This window comes from Quercus suber, unplaced genomic scaffold (genome assembly GCF_002906115.3).
Source record: "Quercus suber isolate HL8 unplaced genomic scaffold, Cork oak 2.0 scaffold_466, whole genome shotgun sequence".
Taxonomy (NCBI): Eukaryota; Viridiplantae; Streptophyta; class Magnoliopsida; order Fagales; family Fagaceae; genus Quercus; species Quercus suber.
This window is the reverse complement of record NW_027069917.1, coordinates 345,701-365,117: the sequence shown is the minus strand read 5'-3', so window position 1 is coordinate 365,117 and position 19,417 is coordinate 345,701. Positions and strand designations below refer to the sequence as shown.

The window sequence follows — 19,417 nt, the reverse complement described above, 5'->3', positions numbered from 1 at the left end:
CTTATTTCTAAAAATAAAAGTCATTAATTTACTAATATTTCTATTATACCCTTATTAATTTACAAATTCAGTTTTTTGATAAATTTTTTTAAAAGTAGTTTTGAGAACTTATACATTTTTAAAAGATAGATAAGACAATAAATGATGATTCCTTACAAAATTTCACTTTTCAAACAAACAAAAAAAAGTGGGACGGTGGGAGTAACATTTTTTTTTTAATTTTTTAAAAATATATATATATATATATATATTTTTTGCTGAGTTCATATTTTAATTGACCTTTCTTATGATGAATCAATTTTGGGTATAGTGTACACAATGAACATTTTTATTTCCTTTTCCTTTTTTAAAAATTATTAATACTATCATTCTTATTTTAGGACACTAGGGCGCATGAATCTACATTGAATTGACACTATATTAGGAAGTCAGAAATGCCATTTTGTTACGCTCATTTACAATATTTTAGTGATTATGCAGGGAAAAGGCAAAGCTCATCTGTAAGGATCATTGCCATAGTTACATCCATTGCTGTCTCTGTGGTGCTATTAACTATGGTGTACTGCTTCAGCCGTAGGAAATTGAAAAAGAAGTACAAGGAAGATGGTAATTACAAACATTTTTATTGATTTCAACAAATGTGTTATTCTCTCATGTCTGTACGTGTTGCTTTTGTAGAGTATTTCCTTACGTTTACCTTTTGGATGTGTAGCTGCTAAGGAAATTACAGCTGAAGAGTGTTTAATATTTGATTTGGCTACACTTAAAGCTGCCACGAACAATTTCTCAGATGAAAACGAGCTAGGTAAAGGAGGATTTGGTGTGGTTTACAAGGTATTAGACTAGTAATTTTTTCCCCTTGCAAATAGTAGCAAATTTAATGTATGCAAAATCTGAACAGTTCTAAATTCAGAAAACTTTGGCTTTGGGACTTTCATAACTTCTACAAGCTGTTCTAAGAGCTGCTTAAAGCATTTTACAGGGCACATTTCTGGGTGGACAAGAGATAGCGGTGAAAAGGCTCTCAAGTAGCTCTAAACAAGGTGTAGAAGAATTTAAGAATGAAGTTTTATTGTTAGCTAAGCTTCAACATAGAAATCTAGTGAGGCTATTGGGATTTTGCTTGGAAGGAAAAGAAAAAATACTGGTCTATGAATATGTGCCCAACAAAAGCCTCGACTATTTTCTATTCGGTCTGTTGGTTCTTACCATTTGTCTAATTTCCTTGTGTTATATGAAATGCATGATTTCTTTTAAGATTATAAGCATCAAGCTGTACCAAATTTATTCCTTTTACTTAGGACAGGATTAAGTTGCAGGAGATTAAAATATCTCTTAATCTGTATTTGTCTTTTTAAATTGAAACAAATTATACATTTTAGCATGGAGATTGACTTTAATTCATATATTCTAACTTGAAATTGAATTTTTGTAGATCCTAATAAGCAAAGACTATTAGATTGGTCAAGTAGATACAAGATTATTGGTGGGATTGCACGAGGGATTCTTTATCTTCATGAAGATTCTCGACTTAGAATTATACATCGTGATCTTAAAGCTAGTAACGTATTGCTAGATAAAGAGATGAATCCAAAAGTTTCAGATTTTGGCATGGCAAGAATTTTTGGAATTGACCAAACTCAAGATAATACTGGCAAGATTGTTGGGACATAGTTAAGTGCCAAATTATAGACATTTTTTAACATTCGTTTTTAGTGTGGAAATAACTACCATAAATAGGGGGAAAAAATGGTCTTTTCATTAAAAAAACACCTTCAGAAAGGGTAGATCTAAGGAACTTTTCGATGGGATATAATGCTTTTAAACCCAAGTAAAATAAGCAATTCTGTCTTTGTTTGGCTTGATCCAGATTGATGTATTATTCCAACCAAATAAACACAGAAAAAGAGGGGAAAAAAATCATTCTAGCACCTCACAAATTACATATCAAGCTAACAGCTTGAAATTTAGAGATGCACTTGTTCCAATTACTACTCTGTAGAATGCATTTGTGCTTATATTCTTATGAGATATACAGAGTACGTTATCTTGGATTCCAGTTAGTCCGAATGTAACTAATAATTTTATTTCTAGTGGTTATATGCCTCCAGAATATGCGATACATGGATTATACTCAATGAAGTCTGATGTATATAGTTTTGGTGTCCTAATATTAGAGATTATAAGTGGGAAGAAGAATAGTTCATTCAGTTCGCCAAGCACTTCTGAGAACCTCTTGAGCTATGTGAGTGTATATTGAATATTGCAAATCTTTTATTTTTATTTTTGTTAACAAGATCGAGAGAAGGCTTACGAGAATATTTGGGCAATTGATGCAGGCTTGGAAACATTGGAGGGATGGAACATTTTTGGAGCTGTTGGATCTGACTCTCAGAGATTCTTATTCAAGAGATGAAGTCAAGAGATGTCTCCATATTGGCTTACAATGCATTCAGGAAAGTTCAGCAGAAAGACCAACTATGGCATCGATAGTTCTCATGCTAAATAGTTACTCTCTGAGTCTATCATCGCCTCAACGGCCGGCATTTTTCCTTCATAGCGGAACAGAAACTAGCATGCCAATAAAGGAGCTTCGGTCAGATCAATCTACAAGCAATGGAATTCCATCTTCTGTTAATGAATCTAAAATAACCGAAGTATACCCTCGATAGCGTGATTATTCAAATTTTTACATAATGCAAGTATCTATTTGAGTGAAGAAACAAGCCAAAATGGATCTGGAGTTTAATAAATCTTCAAGCCAATCAATAACCATAAAGTAGTTCCCGGGTCGGATTAGGCAGGTTCAGCGAAACCTTTGCAACCAAACCACAATTAACAGGTTGGAAACATTCTAAACTACGGCCGACCTAGCAACTTCCAAAACTGGTGGGATAGTTGAAAACTTTGGTTGTTCGACTTGATGGATTCGGCATGTTAGTTTTAGTTATGTGTTGTAAATTTATCCTTAGAAATTACTTTACAAATTCTGAATAAATTTCAAAAGTGAGAATAGATTATGAACAAATTATGAATAAATTATTTTGGAAGAATTTGATTGTTGTTCTTGTCAGCTTTCCCTTGAAATAAAAAATAAAGTAAAACTGCGAATGTATAAATCTAAAAAATAAAAAATAAAAAGTCTCACACACGCGAAGCTCGTGTGATGAGGTTATAGGCCTATCAAACATATAGTCCCGATGCATAGGCCATGTTTGAAAACGTGGCTATATATAAACCAAATGGACCTATAGTCATGTTTTTAGGAGCTACAGCCACATCTTAGAAACACAGCTATAACCCGCGTTTTGTGTAGTGAAATAGGATAACATCTATCGGTCAAAGAAAAAAAAAAGATAATAAATTAAATCACAAGCAAATAGAATCAATCCCATAAAGCAAAATTTCAACACGAAAATTCATCAACCTAAGTAAAGATGCAATAAAGAATTAAAAATCCACCATGAGAGAGAGAGAGAGTATTTATCTTTTTGTGAGAAAAAATATGGATTGAATGGAAAAAATAATAACAATTTTTTATAGTAAATAAAATAGGGAGAAGAGGGAATAAGGGTTTCTCTTGGAACTAGTTTGGAGAGAAACCTTTCAAATTCCTTTTATATCTTTTTGTTGGATGTAAATTTTGAAAATCTAACAGTTAGATTGCATGTTCTTTATGTTTTTATAACATTGATTTTGATTTTCGTTCAAATTTGGATTTTATTTACTATTCTATCATTAAACTTATTTTTTATGCATTATTTTAGTTTTCAAAAATTTGAAATTTAAACATTTAACTGATGACATAGCTATTGATCTTTGATTTTCTTGAAATTTTGTAAACACAAAGGACATAATAAGAATATACAATTTAGTAGCATGGTTTTAAAAATTGGTACTATAAAAAAACCAAAATTGAGAATGATTTTTGGTTTTATGATCGGAACGGGGTTGGATCAATGGTCGAACTGATGTCATAAATAATTAATTAATAATTATAAAAATAAATAAATAAATAATTTTATAACTAAAAATTAAATTAAATAACCGTAAAACATTAAACCTTAACTTTAATTTATATATTAGACAGCCAAACTCAAGCCACTACAAAAAGTATTTTAGTTATTCTTTCATCTTTCAAATAACAAAAAGTCATCGGTGAGTAGCAATATCATTGCCCATTGATATTTCTTTCCCACCACAGATCCGACCTTTACACATTTTTTTTTTTTTTTGAGAATAAACGGCAAAAATTTATTCAAATGAAGAGTAAAAATAAACAATAACAAGGCAGCAATAGGGAGAGCCGAAACAACCTGACTAGCTACGGAACATTTCCTACACCTAACAAAGATAGCAACTAAAAGAAAGATTACAACAAGGAAAGCCAAGGGAAACAAAGTTATCTTACAACCTCAAGACAAATTTCCATAATTAGCTTCCAAATATTCTATGGCATGAGCTGCAGTAGACCTGGCTAGAGAAGAGGGGTCAGGACATGGAGTACCATAGCGAGCCTCATTCCGCTTATTCCAAATCATCCAACTGGTTGTGAAAAATATTGCAATCTCTGGGTCATTTTTCCTTTGCATAACTTGATTAGCCACATCCACAAATGAAAGATTTGTGGAATGAGACATAGTCCTCCATAAGCATGTGGACTTCCAAACCATATCATAATATGTACAGCTTAGCAGGATATGGTCCATTGACTCCACCCCACCCACACAACAATCACAACCAGCATTCAACAATATTTTTCTTCTAGCATGATTAACCATTGTAGGCAGTATATCCCTACAAGCTCTCCAAATAAAAGTTTTGATTTTATTACATACCTTGGCTGCCAAAATTGCTTTCCAAGTTTTATTGCACTGTGAGTAATTGGATGATTAGCCATGAGAAGATCTCAATTGTTGAGTTTGTATCATCTTGTATGCACTTTTTACCGAATATTCACCCGTGTTTGTGTATGCCCAAATTTGGATGTCTTGCACCACTTTATTGCTCAAAGGGATGGCTTTAATAACTTCGGCTTCATGTGGGAGAAATACATGATCAATCATGGATACACGCCAAGATCTAGTAATTGGATCAATGAGGTTATCCACTGTGGCCATTTTTGACATTGTGGAGCATGGGGTTACCACTTTGAATGATGGTGGAGTTGGAAGCCATCGGTCTTGCCAAATTCGAATTTTATTTTCAGTTCCTACTCGCCATCTCAAACTGCTGTCCAAGATAGATTTGGCAGCCACTATACTTCTCCATGCAAAACTCCCTGAATTAGGTGAAGGAGCATCAAAGAAAGATGTGTTGGGAAAGTACTTTGACTTGTAGACTCGATAGAACAAGGAATGGGTATTTTTCATTCTCCAACCTTGTTTGGCTAACATGGCTAAGTTGAAAGAATGAAGCTCCCAAAACCCAAGTCCTCCCATTGACCTGGACATACAAAGTTTAGACCAACTCAACCAGTGAACTTTCCTTTCTTGCATCTTTTGACCCCACCAAAATCTACTCATCATCCCTTCAAGTTCTTTAAGCAAACCTTTCGATAACAAGAAACATCCCATGGTAAATGTGGGGATAGCTTGTGCCACGGCTTTAATCAAAATTTCCCTTCCAGCCTGAGACAGCATCTTTTCCTTCCATCCCTTTAGTTTACTCCAGACTCTTTCAATGATTGGAGCAAAAACTGCCTTTTTGTTACGCCCCACTATACTAGGTAGCCCCAAATGCTTCTTAAATTCTAGGATTGTCTCTGCACCCAATGCTTGTTTGATTACTTCTTAAGTCTTAAAGCTAGTATTGCTACTAAAGAAAAGAGAAGTTTTATCAGTATTAACCTTTTGTCCTGAAGCAGCCTCATATAAATTAAGCAAAGACTTGACTTGTTGGCACTCCTCTACTGAGGCACAACAAAATAATAAACTGTCATTAGCAAATAGAAGATGAGAAATACATGGACCACTTCTGCTAGCTGCCACTCCTCTTAGAATTCCTTCTGTTTCTGCCTTTCTAAGCAACGCAGTAAGCCCTTTAGCACAAAACAAAAAGAGGTAAGGTGACAGAGGATCACCTTGTCTCAGTCCTCTTGAAGGCAAGACATAACCTGTAGGATTGCCATTAACTATAATAGAAAAATGAGCAGTTGTTATGCATGCCATTATCAATTGCACCCATTTTGCATGAAACCCCATTTTCTCCATCACCCTTTTTAAATAATCCCATTCGACCCTATCGTAAGCTTTGCTCATATCCAATTTAATAGCTACCTGACCTATCTTGCCCCCCACCCCCCTCTTTTTTTTCATGCTATGCAAAGTTTCATATGCAACTACTATGTTATCTGTAATTAATCTCCCCGAGACAAAAGTGCTCTAAGAATCAGAAATTAATTTTGGGTGGATAAGCTTCAGTTGGTTGACTAACATTTTAGATATGATTTTGTATCTCACATTACACAAGCTAATGGGACGATATTGTGTGATTAATTCAGGGTCTTTGGTTTTGGGAATTAGTGCTATGTGGGTATTATTTATATTATGAAGTATGATACCAGAATTTAGACAAGATAGCACAGCATTGGTTACATCAGCACCCACTATATGCCAAAACTTTTGGAAAAAGAAAGCAGTCATACCATCAGGGCCTAGAGCTTTTGAAGGATGCATTTGAAATAAGGCGAATCGAACCTCTTCTGGATGAAAATCTCTCACGAGCCAATCATTCATCTCCTCCGTAACTACTCTAGGAATATGGGCGATGACTTCTTCAATAGCATTTGGATTTGAAGATTGGAAGAGAGTTGAGAAGTGTTGAATTATCATCCTTTCTATGTTGCTTTGTTGCTCTATCACCATACCACCCATTTCCTTTAGCGAGACAATTAAGTTTTTTTTCCTCCTTGCAGCTGCTTTCGCGTGAAAAAAATTTGTATTACGGTCACCTTCACACAACCAACTGATACGGGATCTTTGTTTCCAATAAATTTCTTCTTTCTCAATTAAATTACAAATTTCATGCCTAAGGGCTTCACATTCAGCCCACGATGCATCCCTGTTGTTTTCCTCAAGCACTTGCAACCTATTTCGCTTATCCTTAATTTTTTTGCCTAAAGAACACAATGAATTTTTACTCCAGGCTAACAACCTCTTCCTGCATTCTTTTATTTTATTACACACCTGGAACATAAGACTTCCATTGAAGGAAACAGACCAAGCATTTGCAATTGCGTCCTCACAGCCTTCATCTTTCACCCATGCTTCCTCAAACCGAAATCGTTTCTTATACATCCCAAATTGAGACTGCAATTGCCTTCTTAGTCGCACCCCAATGGCCACGTGATCAGAATTTGAAAAGCTTAAATGATGAACATCAAAGTGAGGAAAAAGATTATACCATTCTTGATTAGCTACCCCACGATCGGGTCTAACATATACCTGATCCTGTTCATCTCTCCGATTGCACCATGTGAAACGAGCACCTTTAAAACCCATGTCCCTTAATCTACAATTGTCCAGCACTTCTCGAAAATTTGCCATTTGCCACTCACTCCTTGGTTCCCCTCCTTCTTTTTCATTCACTGAGAGTATCTCATTGAAATCGCCTATGCATATCCATGGCAATGTGACTTGTTGGTGAAGTAGGCGCATCAAATTCCATGTCTCAATAGGCTTCAATTTTTCAGGGTGCCCATAGATACTTGTCAATCTCCATGAAACCCCTTCCTTCTTTGTCACAGTAACATCAATATGGCTTTTTGACAAGGTCCTCAAGTTCACATCCCATTCTGAGTCCCAAAACAGAGCCAAACCTCCACTCATTCCAATTCTATCTACAGACACTGCATTATCTATTTTTAATTCATTCTTCACTTCTTCTATACCTTTCTTTTTAAGTTTAGTTTCCATCAGAAATACAATTCGGGGCCGTTGGCCTTGAATGAGCCTAGACAGTTCTCCAACAACACTTTTGTCCCCAAGTCCATGGCAATTAAGACTTAATATACTCATAATTCAGCTTCACTACAAAGGTTCAATAATCCAACACAAAACGCCTAAAACAGAGACCCTTTAAGAGATTGATTTACTTGTAGTAAGATGAGGTGCTATTGTAATGATATAGAAGCTCCCCCTTTTGCAAAGAGCTGACCCAAGGAATGGAGTGGTCCACGGAGCAAGAAACTCACCCAACAGCAAACAAATCTTCAGAGACCTTGAGATCAGAGCCCAGAAACAAACCTTTAGAGATAAATCTTCAGATCGGAGCCTGGAGACCTTGAGACGGCAACCTCTATCAACAACGAAACCCACAAAATGGGCACGGGAAACCCACGCAAAGGAAACAAAGAAGAGCTCGTGCGAACGCCAGCGGGAAACAGAAATGTGAGCCGAGATAGGGTGCTAGAACTCAATCCAGAGAGAAGGAGAGTAGGATGGGTGACCTCCTGGGAAGTCCTCGTGTTGCACCTTTACATGTTGATACTCCACCCACAGCATATTTTGAAATCTTACACCCACACCTTGGTTAATTAAAAGCTCTATACTTCTGGTTTCTTCTTTCACTTTTTTCTAGTTTTTCATCTCTTTGCCTTTAATATTCCCTTTCTCGTCAATATATGTGCATCAGTGCATGTGCAAGTATACAAGAGCAGCAGGCAAAGCTCTTAAACTGAAGCGACAGATTGTACTTGCATCTCTTTGGTTTGGGCTTCCTCGGTTCTTCCTCAACTGTGTCAACTCATAAATAGTAAATTTGATGTTTTTGGTGTCAATGTGGGCGTCTTAGGCTTCACAGCTTTAGACTTGACAGCATCTTCAAAGTCAAAATCTCTCTTCTTCTTAAATTTGAAACAAAATCTCTATCCTTTTTTTTTTTTTTTTTTGTCAAAAACATAGTGGCTGAAAAATGTTAATGAACAAAGCAGCTTAAAACGGTTTAACTTGTACCGATTTTCGGTTTTCCCGTTAAACCGGCAGTGTTTCCTTTTTTTTCTTAATTTTTGGTTTTTAGTAATAGCTAGACTGAATTAAGGTCAATTTCTGGTTGAACCGGTCAAATCAGCCGGTTTAGTTCAGTTTTTAAAACCATGTTCAATAGTTAAATTTTTAAAATTGATATTAAATAAAAAAAAATATCGATTGAATTTGGAGGTTTATATCCAAATTAATTTGGAGAAAAACTCTTTTTAATAAAAAGAGTCAAAATAAAAGTAAGATGAATGGATGGAGGTATTGTAACCTTAAAATATAAAATAGTGGAGAGATAAAAATGTAAAAATGAGAAAATTTAGAAGAAGTGTAATTGTAAAGTAAGAAATTAAAAAGAAAAAAAATAGTTAAAATGGGAGAAAAAGTATTAAAAATAAGCATAACAGCTATAAAATTAAATAAAATTGCCTCAATTAATTTTTCAAAGTCAACTAAGAATATTTTGGTTCTCAATAAACCAACTTTGGATGTAGAAGGTGGGGGTGGGTTTGGGTTCAGAGTCCTTGGTTTCATTTCATATGTGATGGGACAATTTTTTATTATTTTACAAATGGGAAACTAGGAAGGGAAGCTGGGAAAAGAAGGAATGTGTGTCAAAGTGAGGCGCTGAAAATACACGTGGCATATGTTAGACCATGCAACATGGAAGGAGCATAAAGTGTGCGATGACATATTCGCCTACTATGCATTTTTATTTTTGTCTTAACCAAATTCATTTGACCACTCGTTTTTACTTACCTGCCGCATAGGAACTTGTCATATGTATATAGGAAGGAAAATTCTTTTCTTAGGAAAATTATTGGTAGTTTCCTAGCTCAGTTCCAACATAGAAAACGACATGTGCTTAAAATTCAACAAAGATTTTTCCTGATCGCCGACTTTCTATGATTTTCAACACGGCAGACAAAATTGATTACATTTACATCATACTATGTTATCTTCTCCATAAACCTTCAAGTCTTCATGATTTCAACAATCATTTTGCCCAAAACATGGCTTTGATTTCATCACCACTACTTTTTTTCCTTTCTATGGTGTTCATGCTCATTTCTCAAGCTAATGCACAGTCAAGCGTCTCCCACTTCTGTTTATACGATCAGGGTAATTACAGCACTAGAAGTCCCTACGAGGCAAACCTCGATCAAACCCTCTCGGACTTGGTCTCTTCCACTAACGAAACCAATATTAAAGATGGCTTTTACCCTTACTCTTACGGCCTAGTCTCTGACAGAGTTTATGCCATTGGACTCTGTAGAGGAGATATTAAGGAAGACCTCTGCCGTAGTTGTCTCAATGACTCAAGAATTGCTCTCAAACAGCTTTGTCCCAATCAGAAAGAAGCAATAGTATGGTACGACAATTGCATGTTAAGGTACTCCAATCGACCTTTATTATGTATCCTGGAAAATCAACCTGCTTTCTCACAATGGACCACCAGTACTGAGAATGTATCGAATGTAGATGGGTACAGCAAGGTGATAAAGAACTTGTTAGATGGGATGATAAGTGAAGCTGCCTCGGGTAATTCTTACAAGTGTGCTACAAGAACCTTAGTCGCACCAGACTCATCCAACACCACAATTTATGCCCATGCGCAATGCACTCCCGATTTGGTTGAGACGGATTGCATTGCATGCTTGAAAAATATTTCTGGACAAATTCCACCATGCTGTCTTGGAAAGGAAGGTGGGAGATATTACACACCCAGCTGTAATTTTAGGTATGGTACCAACGCTTTCTTTGACCTCACAGCTGATGCATCATCGCCGGAAGGTAAGATAATCCTCTGAATACTTCACTTTCCTAAAAAAATTATTCGTTCTTATTCGTTTTTCATTGAATGGGAAAATCTTTATTTCTTGCTCTTGGGGTACATGTTCTTCTTACAGGGAATACAAATGTTTTGAAATGGAGAAAGTAAATTTTACAATTTCAATTTTATTTTAGGGATCTATCATATGATGTAAAATTCTAAATAAGATTGCATTGAACACACTTTTAGATTGCTATATTGAGGAAAAGTTTGTGTATAAAATTGAGGAAAAGGTTAGATTGCTATATTTATTTATGAAAGTTTCTTTTTTGCTGGCAATCCAAAGGTTATGTTGCAGTGTATGTTGTCTCTTTTTTCTTTCTTTCTATGGATTATTTCTTAATATATTAAGTTTTGCATATCAATTCTTCGCTTTGTTCTATAATTTTTCTTCAGTAGATCCAGTTATCCAAAGTATATGTTAAAGTATTGTTTTTTTCCTCTGGAATTGCTTCAAAAGTATGTGGTAATAAGTTGTGATTTGTGTGTCAACGATGACAATTGGACAATTCCTCCCACTCTATATGGATGCCTCAAATTCAGAAAATAGATGTCTCAAATTAATAACAACATGCTTTTGGTTTTTGCAGGAAAGCAGAGAAGTACAACTCGAACTGTCATCATCATTATTGTTCCGACGGTTATAATAATTACTATGATAATTGTCATAAGTATTTGCATCATTTTGAAAGTGAGGAGGCCAAAGGATAAAGTTGAAAGTAAGTTCAATTATTGCTTGTAATTTGAAAGCTATTCTTTTATATTATCAAACAGCTTTAAAATGTGAAGCATATATAGGATTGCATGAATTTTTTGAGTATTAGTCAAAATTGTGAGCAACAGTTGATCCCATGCCTCATAAATTTGGCATGAGGGAATGGGAAGATATACATTCTTACGTATTTGGAAAATTATTTCTTGTGGAACAAACTTTCTATGGTGAGATATATATGCATAAGGTCTATTTTTAAGAATATTCTCACGCAAAGTTGGAATAGTTGTTCATAATAAAAGCGGCAAAGTCTTTAATTTTGAATCTTTAAGAGAGGAAAATCCCTTAGCTATGTATGGTTTGGGGTTGTTAAAATCCTGTCTCACTTTTATATCCTAAAATCCTGTCTCACTTTTATAAAAAAAGGGACATGATTTATGAAGGTTGCGAAGGGAAAAATATGAAGTGGAACACTTAATGGGACAAACGATTTTTATTATATTTCAAGAAAAAACTAGAAACCATAGCTTTGTTTTTGAATGAACCCTTGGTTAATAATTTCAAATATCTTTGTAAAACAAGATTGTGAGCTTTGCTGCAAAGATTTTGATTGGCCCTTTTCCGTAAGTAACCTTTCACCCACTACAGCGTACGATATATCGTCTTCTTCCTCTTATGAAGCTGAGGATGAAATAGCAAGTGTGGAATCCTTACAAATTGATTTCAGCACAATCAGAGATGCCACAGACAACTTTTCCGACGCATTCAAACTTGGGAAAGGTGGATTTGGGACAGTTTATAAGGTAGGAAACCCTCAGGGTATCAAAAGAATTTTCAATAATCCGCTTAAACTTGCAAAACTATTTTTTTTTAAAACAATTGAAGTTGATTTTGATTGTTTTATTTATGTATTGCTCTCACATGTTTCAGGGTAAGCTTTCCAATGGACGAGAGATAGCTGTGAAAAGACTATCAAAGATGTCTAGACAAGGAGATCTACAATTTAAAAATGAAGTCATGTTAGTGGCAAAACTCCAACATCGAAATTTAGTTAGGCTCCTTGGATTCTGCTTAGAAGGAGAAGAAAGGCTTCTTATCTATGAGTATGTGCCTAATAGAAGCCTGGATCGCTACATATTTGGTACAATTGCATTTCTACTTTTTTTTGTTCTTTTATATTGTAATAAAAATGATTGCATTTGGATTTTAAATCTTTTTCTTCATTCCCAAGAGTAAATTTAAAAATATTTCTTGTATAATACAATTTAATGAATATGCAGATCCAATGAAGCGTGCACATTTAGATTGGGAAAGACGCTACAAAATCATAAAAGGCATTGCTCGAGGACTTCTATATCTTCATGAAGATTCTCGACTTCGAATTATCCATCGTGACCTCAAAGCTGGCAATATTCTATTAGATGCAGAAATGAACCCTAAAGTTTCAGACTTTGGCATGGCAAGGATGTTTGTATTGAATCAAACTGAAGGCAGTACAAATAGAATTGTGGGGACCTAGTAAGTATCATGACAAGTTTTTAGAGCTAATGACTAGAATTGTGCATGATTTTTAAAAATGATTTCAATAGGCTACTTGTGTCGGAATGACACCAAAATAAACCATAACAAAGAAAGAAATAAAAAATAAAAACTCATAAATAATCATTAAGAGTTTTACTACCATTCAAATTGATTATTTGATTTATTGTTTTGATATGTAGTGGATATATGGCTCCAGAGTATGCAATGTTTGGACAGTTTTCAGTCAAGTCAGACGTCTTTAGTTTTGGTGTGCTAATGTTAGAGATTTTGACTGGCCAGAAAATTACTCGTTTTCATAATGAAGAAAACAATGAATACCTTCTAAGCTATGTGAGTATGAATGTCAAAGTATACATATCCCTTTTCCTCTTGAAAATATAAAATAAAAGTTAAGATGGAAAGTAAAACAATTTTTTCATTAACATGCTATGTGCACGTTGATATTTCCACAGGCATGGAAAGTTTGGAGGGAGGGTACAGCTTCAAATATCATAGATCCCATGTTGAAAGACAGTCCAATAACTGAAACGATGAGATGTATCAACATTGGACTGTTATGTGTTCAAGAAAATGTAGCTGAAAGACCTGACATGACTACAGTTGTTTTCATGCTTAGTGGCAATTGTAATACTCTTCCTGTACCTACACAACCGGCAAATTTTATGCTCAGCAATGATATATCAACCACTTTAATACAACAGGTATCAAACTGAAGGCAGTACAAATAGAATTGTGGGGACCTAGTAAGTATCATGACAAGTTTTTAGAGCTAATGACTAGAATTGTGCATGATTTTTAAAAATGATTTCAATAGGCTACTTGTGTCGGAATGACACCAAAATAAACCATAACAAAGAAAGAAATAAAAAATAAAAACTCATAAATAATCATTAAGAGTTTTACTACCATTCAAATTGATTATTTGATTTATTGTTTTGATATGTAGTGGATATATGGCTCCAGAGTATGCAATGTTTGGACAGTTTTCAGTCAAGTCAGACGTCTTTAGTTTTGGTGTGCTAATGTTAGAGATTTTGACTGGCCAGAAAATTACTCGTTTTCATAATGAAGAAAACAATGAATACCTTCTAAGCTATGTGAGTATGAATGTCAAAGTATACATATCCCTTTTCCTCTTGAAAATATAAAATAAAAGTTAAGATGGAAAGTAAAACAATTTTTTCATTAACATGCTATGTGCACGTTGATATTTCCACAGGCATGGAAAGTTTGGAGGGAGGGTACAGCTTCAAATATCATAGATCCCATGTTGAAAGACAGTCCAATAACTGAAACGATGAGATGTATCAACATTGGACTGTTATGTGTTCAAGAAAATGTAGCTGAAAGACCTGACATGACTACAGTTGTTTTCATGCTTAGTGGCAATTGTAATACTCTTCCTGTACCTACACAACCGGCAAATTTTATGCTCAGCAATGATATATCAACCACTTTAATACAACAGGGTAACAGTTACGGCGGAACCAAGTATGAGGTTTCAATAACTGAATTATATCCTAGATAATGTTTTATATTTGGGGCTATAAGCGATTTTGTCTATAAATTACGCTCACTACTGTATATCTGACAATATTTTGTCTATAGTTTTCCTGGCATTCTCTAGAAAACTATATCGTTTGAATCCTTTTCCGAATGTAAATTGTAAATACAGTTTTACTTCCGAAAATTTTGAAATTAATTATAAATTATCAACAAATTAATCAAGATTGACTGTATATATTTTTGAAATACAAACATATAAGAGAGAGAAAAAAAAAATTAATCTAAGCAATATCCATGGTCTTAAAAGATATTTAGTGGTGCCTCACCCTTAAAGAAATAATTTTTTATTTTCTTGGTACTCACACACACACTATATTGTGCTCTGTCTAGCATTACATCTCTGTCCACACATACACAGAGGCAAAAAAAAGTAGATTTGATCCCTATAAATATGGATTCTTACATTACCCTCGTAAATTATATTGAGTTAATAACTTAATATATTCCCTAGGTCTTACAGAGAATCTTTGTCATTATGACATCATCTCCTTAACGAAAAATGTTTATATGTTGTGTAATACTATAGACACATAAATATGCACAATTTTATGTCACAACTCACCACGTGGTGAGTTGTGATTGGTGGATGTGTGATGATAAACCATATGGAAATACACTTCTACCAATCACAACTCACCACTTGGCGAGTTGTAGCATAAAGTTGTGTATTTTTATGTGTCCATAGCATTACTTTTATATGTTTAACAGATTGTTTACATGTAACAAAATTAAAATAATAAATTATTTAATTAATATAAAATAAAATGAACACTTTTCTTTTTTGACCAAAAAAAAAAAAAATCTAAATAGCAAGATAGCAAACTATTACATATTTTAATATGGGTCTACTATTCTAAATATATTTTTGCTTATCAATAATAAAGGTGAACTTATTAACATATATAATACTTTAAAACAAATTGCATGTATGGGGTCATAGGTGGAATAAGTCAAAATAGCCATGTCACCAAACTTTTTTTTTTTTTTTTCTTCCCTTGTTTCTCTTTTCTTCTTACTTCAATTCCATTTCCACTTCCACTTCCACGTTGACCATTGACCTTTTTTTTTTTTTTTTTTTTTGGGTGTAAGTAACCAAACGGTTAAGAAAACGAATAAAAAAAAAATTACAGAAAATTATCAGTTTCGTAGTAACCCAACGGATAAAATTAGAAAATTTCGAAAGTCAAATAGATTATAAAAAATCTGAAGAAAAAACAGAGGATTCCAAAGCAACCAAAAATTACCAGCTGATCCCTACACTTAGTCAAATGACCAAAATAGAACAACCACGAAAAAAAAAATAAACAAAACTCAATCGAGGCAATAAATAAATAAAATTAAAAAAGAAAACAGAGACTGAATCTTTGTTATAGTTTTTTCTTATTTAATTAAAGAGAGAAATAGAGACACAGATCCTCATCATTTTCTACTAGACAATTTCAATGGACACTTTAAGATGAGTGTCTAAAAAGAAAGTTAATAGAGATGGTTATCAATCATCGTGGTTTGTGATGTTTAGGGGGTGTTTGGTACATATGTTTAAACAATAGTTTTCAATGTTTAAACACTAAAACACATACTTCCATGAAGCCTAATCAACACCTGATGCCTCCTCCTCCCCACCCCTCCCCACCCCACCCTCATCCTCTCCCTCAACCATCGCCATCTTTTTTTCCATTTTTGCCACCCTTACATATTTCTCCTCCCTCTCCCCTATGCTTTCCTCCACAGTTTAGGTTTATCCATATCCTTATCCTCCTCCTCCATCACTGCCTTCCCCATCCCCCACACTTCAAGGGTCTAACAATGTTTTATCTAAACAGCCTACCCTTGTACATGTACCTTTAGCCATACCAAATTCTCCTATCATAGAAACCTCACAAAGCATCCCTCCTAAATCTCAATCCTCTGACCATGGAGGTAGTAAGAGGTCATTTTGAACTAATGCAAAAATTTTTTCTTTCTCTTTTGATGGGGGGCAATCTGATTCGTATGCCATACATGAGACACGTCAAGATGTTAAAAGCTCTATTTGGATTGGATGTAAGGGCTGGAGTGGATCCTTACTTGTCTCATAGATGACTGGGTGCTTGGTCGTGATGTACTCTGTAAGAGATTTAGGGAAAATGGGAAATTGATAGAGTTCTGTGGGAGATCAAACAAATCCGGTTTTTGTGTGGTTATTACGGTATATTTTGGAGGGATTATAAGAGGTTGTATAATGATACCAGCAAGCTTCAATCGTGCTGGTTGGAATTTGTTTTAGAAAGAGCTAAGGAATTTTTTCTCTGGTGCAAAATCGATATCTATGGCCAAAGTATCATTCAATAATGGTGGTGGAGGTGGTCAGTCTGCTAGTGGTGGTTGGAGTGGGAAGATTATGTATGTTTATGGTAATCAACAGAAGATCAGGAATTTTGAAAAAATTGGAACTAAATTGGGGCAGTATGTGATTCATGGAGATCCTATAGTAAATGTTTCAGTTATAAATGGCAGACCCATGTGGGCATTTAATTTTAAGTTAACACCTGCTATTTTGGCTTTGAGAGTGTGCAAACCTGGGTGGGAGACATATCATGATTTGTGTGGGTGCTAAGGAGTTTAGTTGGCCTAAGGATTTAAGTGGTGGGCTAGAAGTAACAAAACTAACAGGTGGGCTTGATACAACCCGTGGCACTAGTGTCTTCAAAAAGTAAGGGTATTTTGGTCAAGCCCAACCCACTACAAGTCAGGTTTGATGCTCCATGTATGTGGGTTATAGGTGAGAGCTCGAGAGGAAGAACAAGTTGAGTTTTTGAGTCATCGGTGACAGCAGCACTACTGGAATCGGAACTTTGTGCCTCTGCCCTCATTGTCGATCCTCCTTATGTCGCCTCGGAGGTCACATAGTCTGTAAGGATAGAGGAAGATCACCCTGAAGAAGTGGCAAGTGCGATGGAGGCTTCCAAGTTTGGGTTCTTCGGCAAGGAAGTGACCAATTGGAGGATGAGAACTGGACTTTAATGGTTGGTTAAACATATATGCTGTAGGGGTATTTTGGGAAAAAAATCATTCCAAACAGAGGAAGCTCCTTAAATAGTAGTATAGAAAAAGATTACACAAGTGGCACAAAGACTCTCAAGAAAGTCTTTGTGCCTTGAAAGTCTCTTTGAAGGCTTCCATGCAGCATAAGAGCATTTACAATGAGTGTCAAATTGCTAAATTAATATTTTTAACAACACATGCCAAAAAAAAAAAAAAATAGAGCTACAATAATGATTTATTGCTAAATATTTTTGGCTAATTAAGCTAAAAAATAACAACTTTGAACATACATATATGGCATATGTAGGCTACGATAGAAATAAAAAAATAGTGGGATTCCTTAAACTAATAAAAGAACTCTATTGGGGGATCACAATTTGACACCCTATAACCACTTTAAAAACAGGCCCGCATGGTGTGATGTCGAATTCATAAAAGATTTGAGTGTGTCTTTCTCATCACTAATTTATTTTGAAGTGGAATGGCACAGCTTATTATCTGACAAACTCAATCAAAAAATAAAGGAATTCAGTTAAACCATTATGACCGACAAACAACAAACACCAATCAATTGTGCTTTAGTTTGTCCTTGCAGAATAAACTTTGATTCCTTGTCAAGTGAATTGTACTTTTTTGACAATTACATTGTCCCACCGCTATTCAGGAGAAGAAGAAGAAGAAGAAGAATGTTAGGACATATGTGATTCAATGTTAGGAACATATGTCAACATTTTATATAATTGGCTAATCTTTTGACAAAATATACTTTACTTATAATTGGGTAGATCTATGATGTGTTTAATACTTCAAGAAACAAGGTTTTAAATTCAAGTGTTAAAGCTATGCAAGTCTGTCCAAGAATCAAGTGAGAAAGTACCAGATTTCAGAGCTGTTTTTCATCCAATCTGTGGGTATATGTTTGGGTTTTATTTTCTCACAACCCTAAACATATATAAGGATTATTTTGAGGGCCGTAAAAGGTGATGAACAATTGCACAAGAACACAATTCCACAAGTGTGAAGAAAAGTGTAACCGGAAACCTAGTTTGCCCTAGTTCTTCTTCCTCTTCAAGAAGCTGCTGTGTTTGTACACTATAGAGTTTTGTGACCAAGCAACTTCATGATCTTTATCATGTGATGAACAGAAGAACTTTGCAGCCAACATCCTTCTTAAGCTGGTGATCAAGTCAAGTATTAGGATCCGCATAATTGCTTAGTCACATACTAGGAGCCGTGCATTAAAAAAGAGAGATTGTCACTACAGAATAAGTCCAATTGGGTATTGGGGTAAGGATTCAACTATAGGTTGGTATAAGGTACTGAGATTCCTTTACTTGTAACAGCTTGTTTTGATAATAATGGATTCTTGGGAGTAGTGATCTTAAAATCACTCGGTGGGGTTTTTTCTGTATAGGTTTTCCCCATTCGTAAACAAATCACCGTGTCAATTTAATTTCCACTGCATAATTAGTTATTTGGTGATTTGTTTGTGTTGCCACGCATTTTGCATGTTAATTTGATTAATCAATAAACTTGGCTAATTAATCAATTAATTCATCACAAGGAGTCGATACATTCTTGGCCTATAAAGTGGTATTAAAGCAAGCACACTCTCATTAGGGCTAATCTTTGCTGTGTAATCCATTGACCTCTGTTTGTCATGGATAGAGGACAGTCTCTTATTATACCTCATTTATTTAATGGCATTAACTATGTATACTGGAAAGTATGCATAAGAGCTTTTTTACAATCTTTAGATGAGAA

At 34.8% G+C, this 19,417-nt stretch overlaps 2 protein-coding genes across 2 annotated transcripts; both read left to right on the top strand.

Annotated features, from left to right (window-relative positions):
• Positions 1-481: 481 nt before the first annotated feature.
• On the top strand, positions 482-13,764 carry LOC112004491 (cysteine-rich receptor-like protein kinase 6; the record flags this gene model as incomplete). Its single annotated transcript, XM_024036747.2, has 13 exons — positions 482-606; positions 713-834; positions 983-1,193; positions 1,436-1,673; positions 2,095-2,245; positions 2,340-2,657; positions 9,857-10,769; positions 11,400-11,528; positions 12,170-12,324; positions 12,452-12,662; positions 12,802-13,039; positions 13,243-13,393; positions 13,516-13,764. Coding segments are annotated over exons 1-13 (3,138 nt in total), but the record flags the coding sequence as incomplete, so codon positions are not given.
• A 5-nt stretch (positions 13,765-13,769) lies between these two features.
• Positions 13,770-14,710, top strand: LOC136062908 (cysteine-rich receptor-like protein kinase 44). The gene is made up of 3 exons (XM_065762621.1): positions 13,770-13,806; positions 14,010-14,160; positions 14,283-14,710. The coding sequence occupies exons 2-3, from the start codon at positions 14,017-14,019 to the stop codon at positions 14,589-14,591; spliced, it is 453 nt and encodes a 150-aa protein (XP_065618693.1). The 5' UTR covers positions 13,770-13,806; positions 14,010-14,016; the 3' UTR covers positions 14,592-14,710.
• The last annotated feature ends 4,707 nt before the right edge of the window (positions 14,711-19,417 follow it).

What these genes read in the sequence shown, in the direction of transcription:
- LOC136062908 (XM_065762621.1), top strand. Translation starts at nt 14,017, where the DNA reads ATGGCTCCAGAGTATGCAATGTTTGGACAGTTTTCAGTCAAGTCAGAC. An exon ending in ATGAATACCTTCTAAGCTAT is followed by an intron (nt 14,161 to 14,282) that starts GTGAGTATGAAT and finishes ATATTTCCACAG; the next exon opens with GCATGGAAAGTTTGGAGGGA.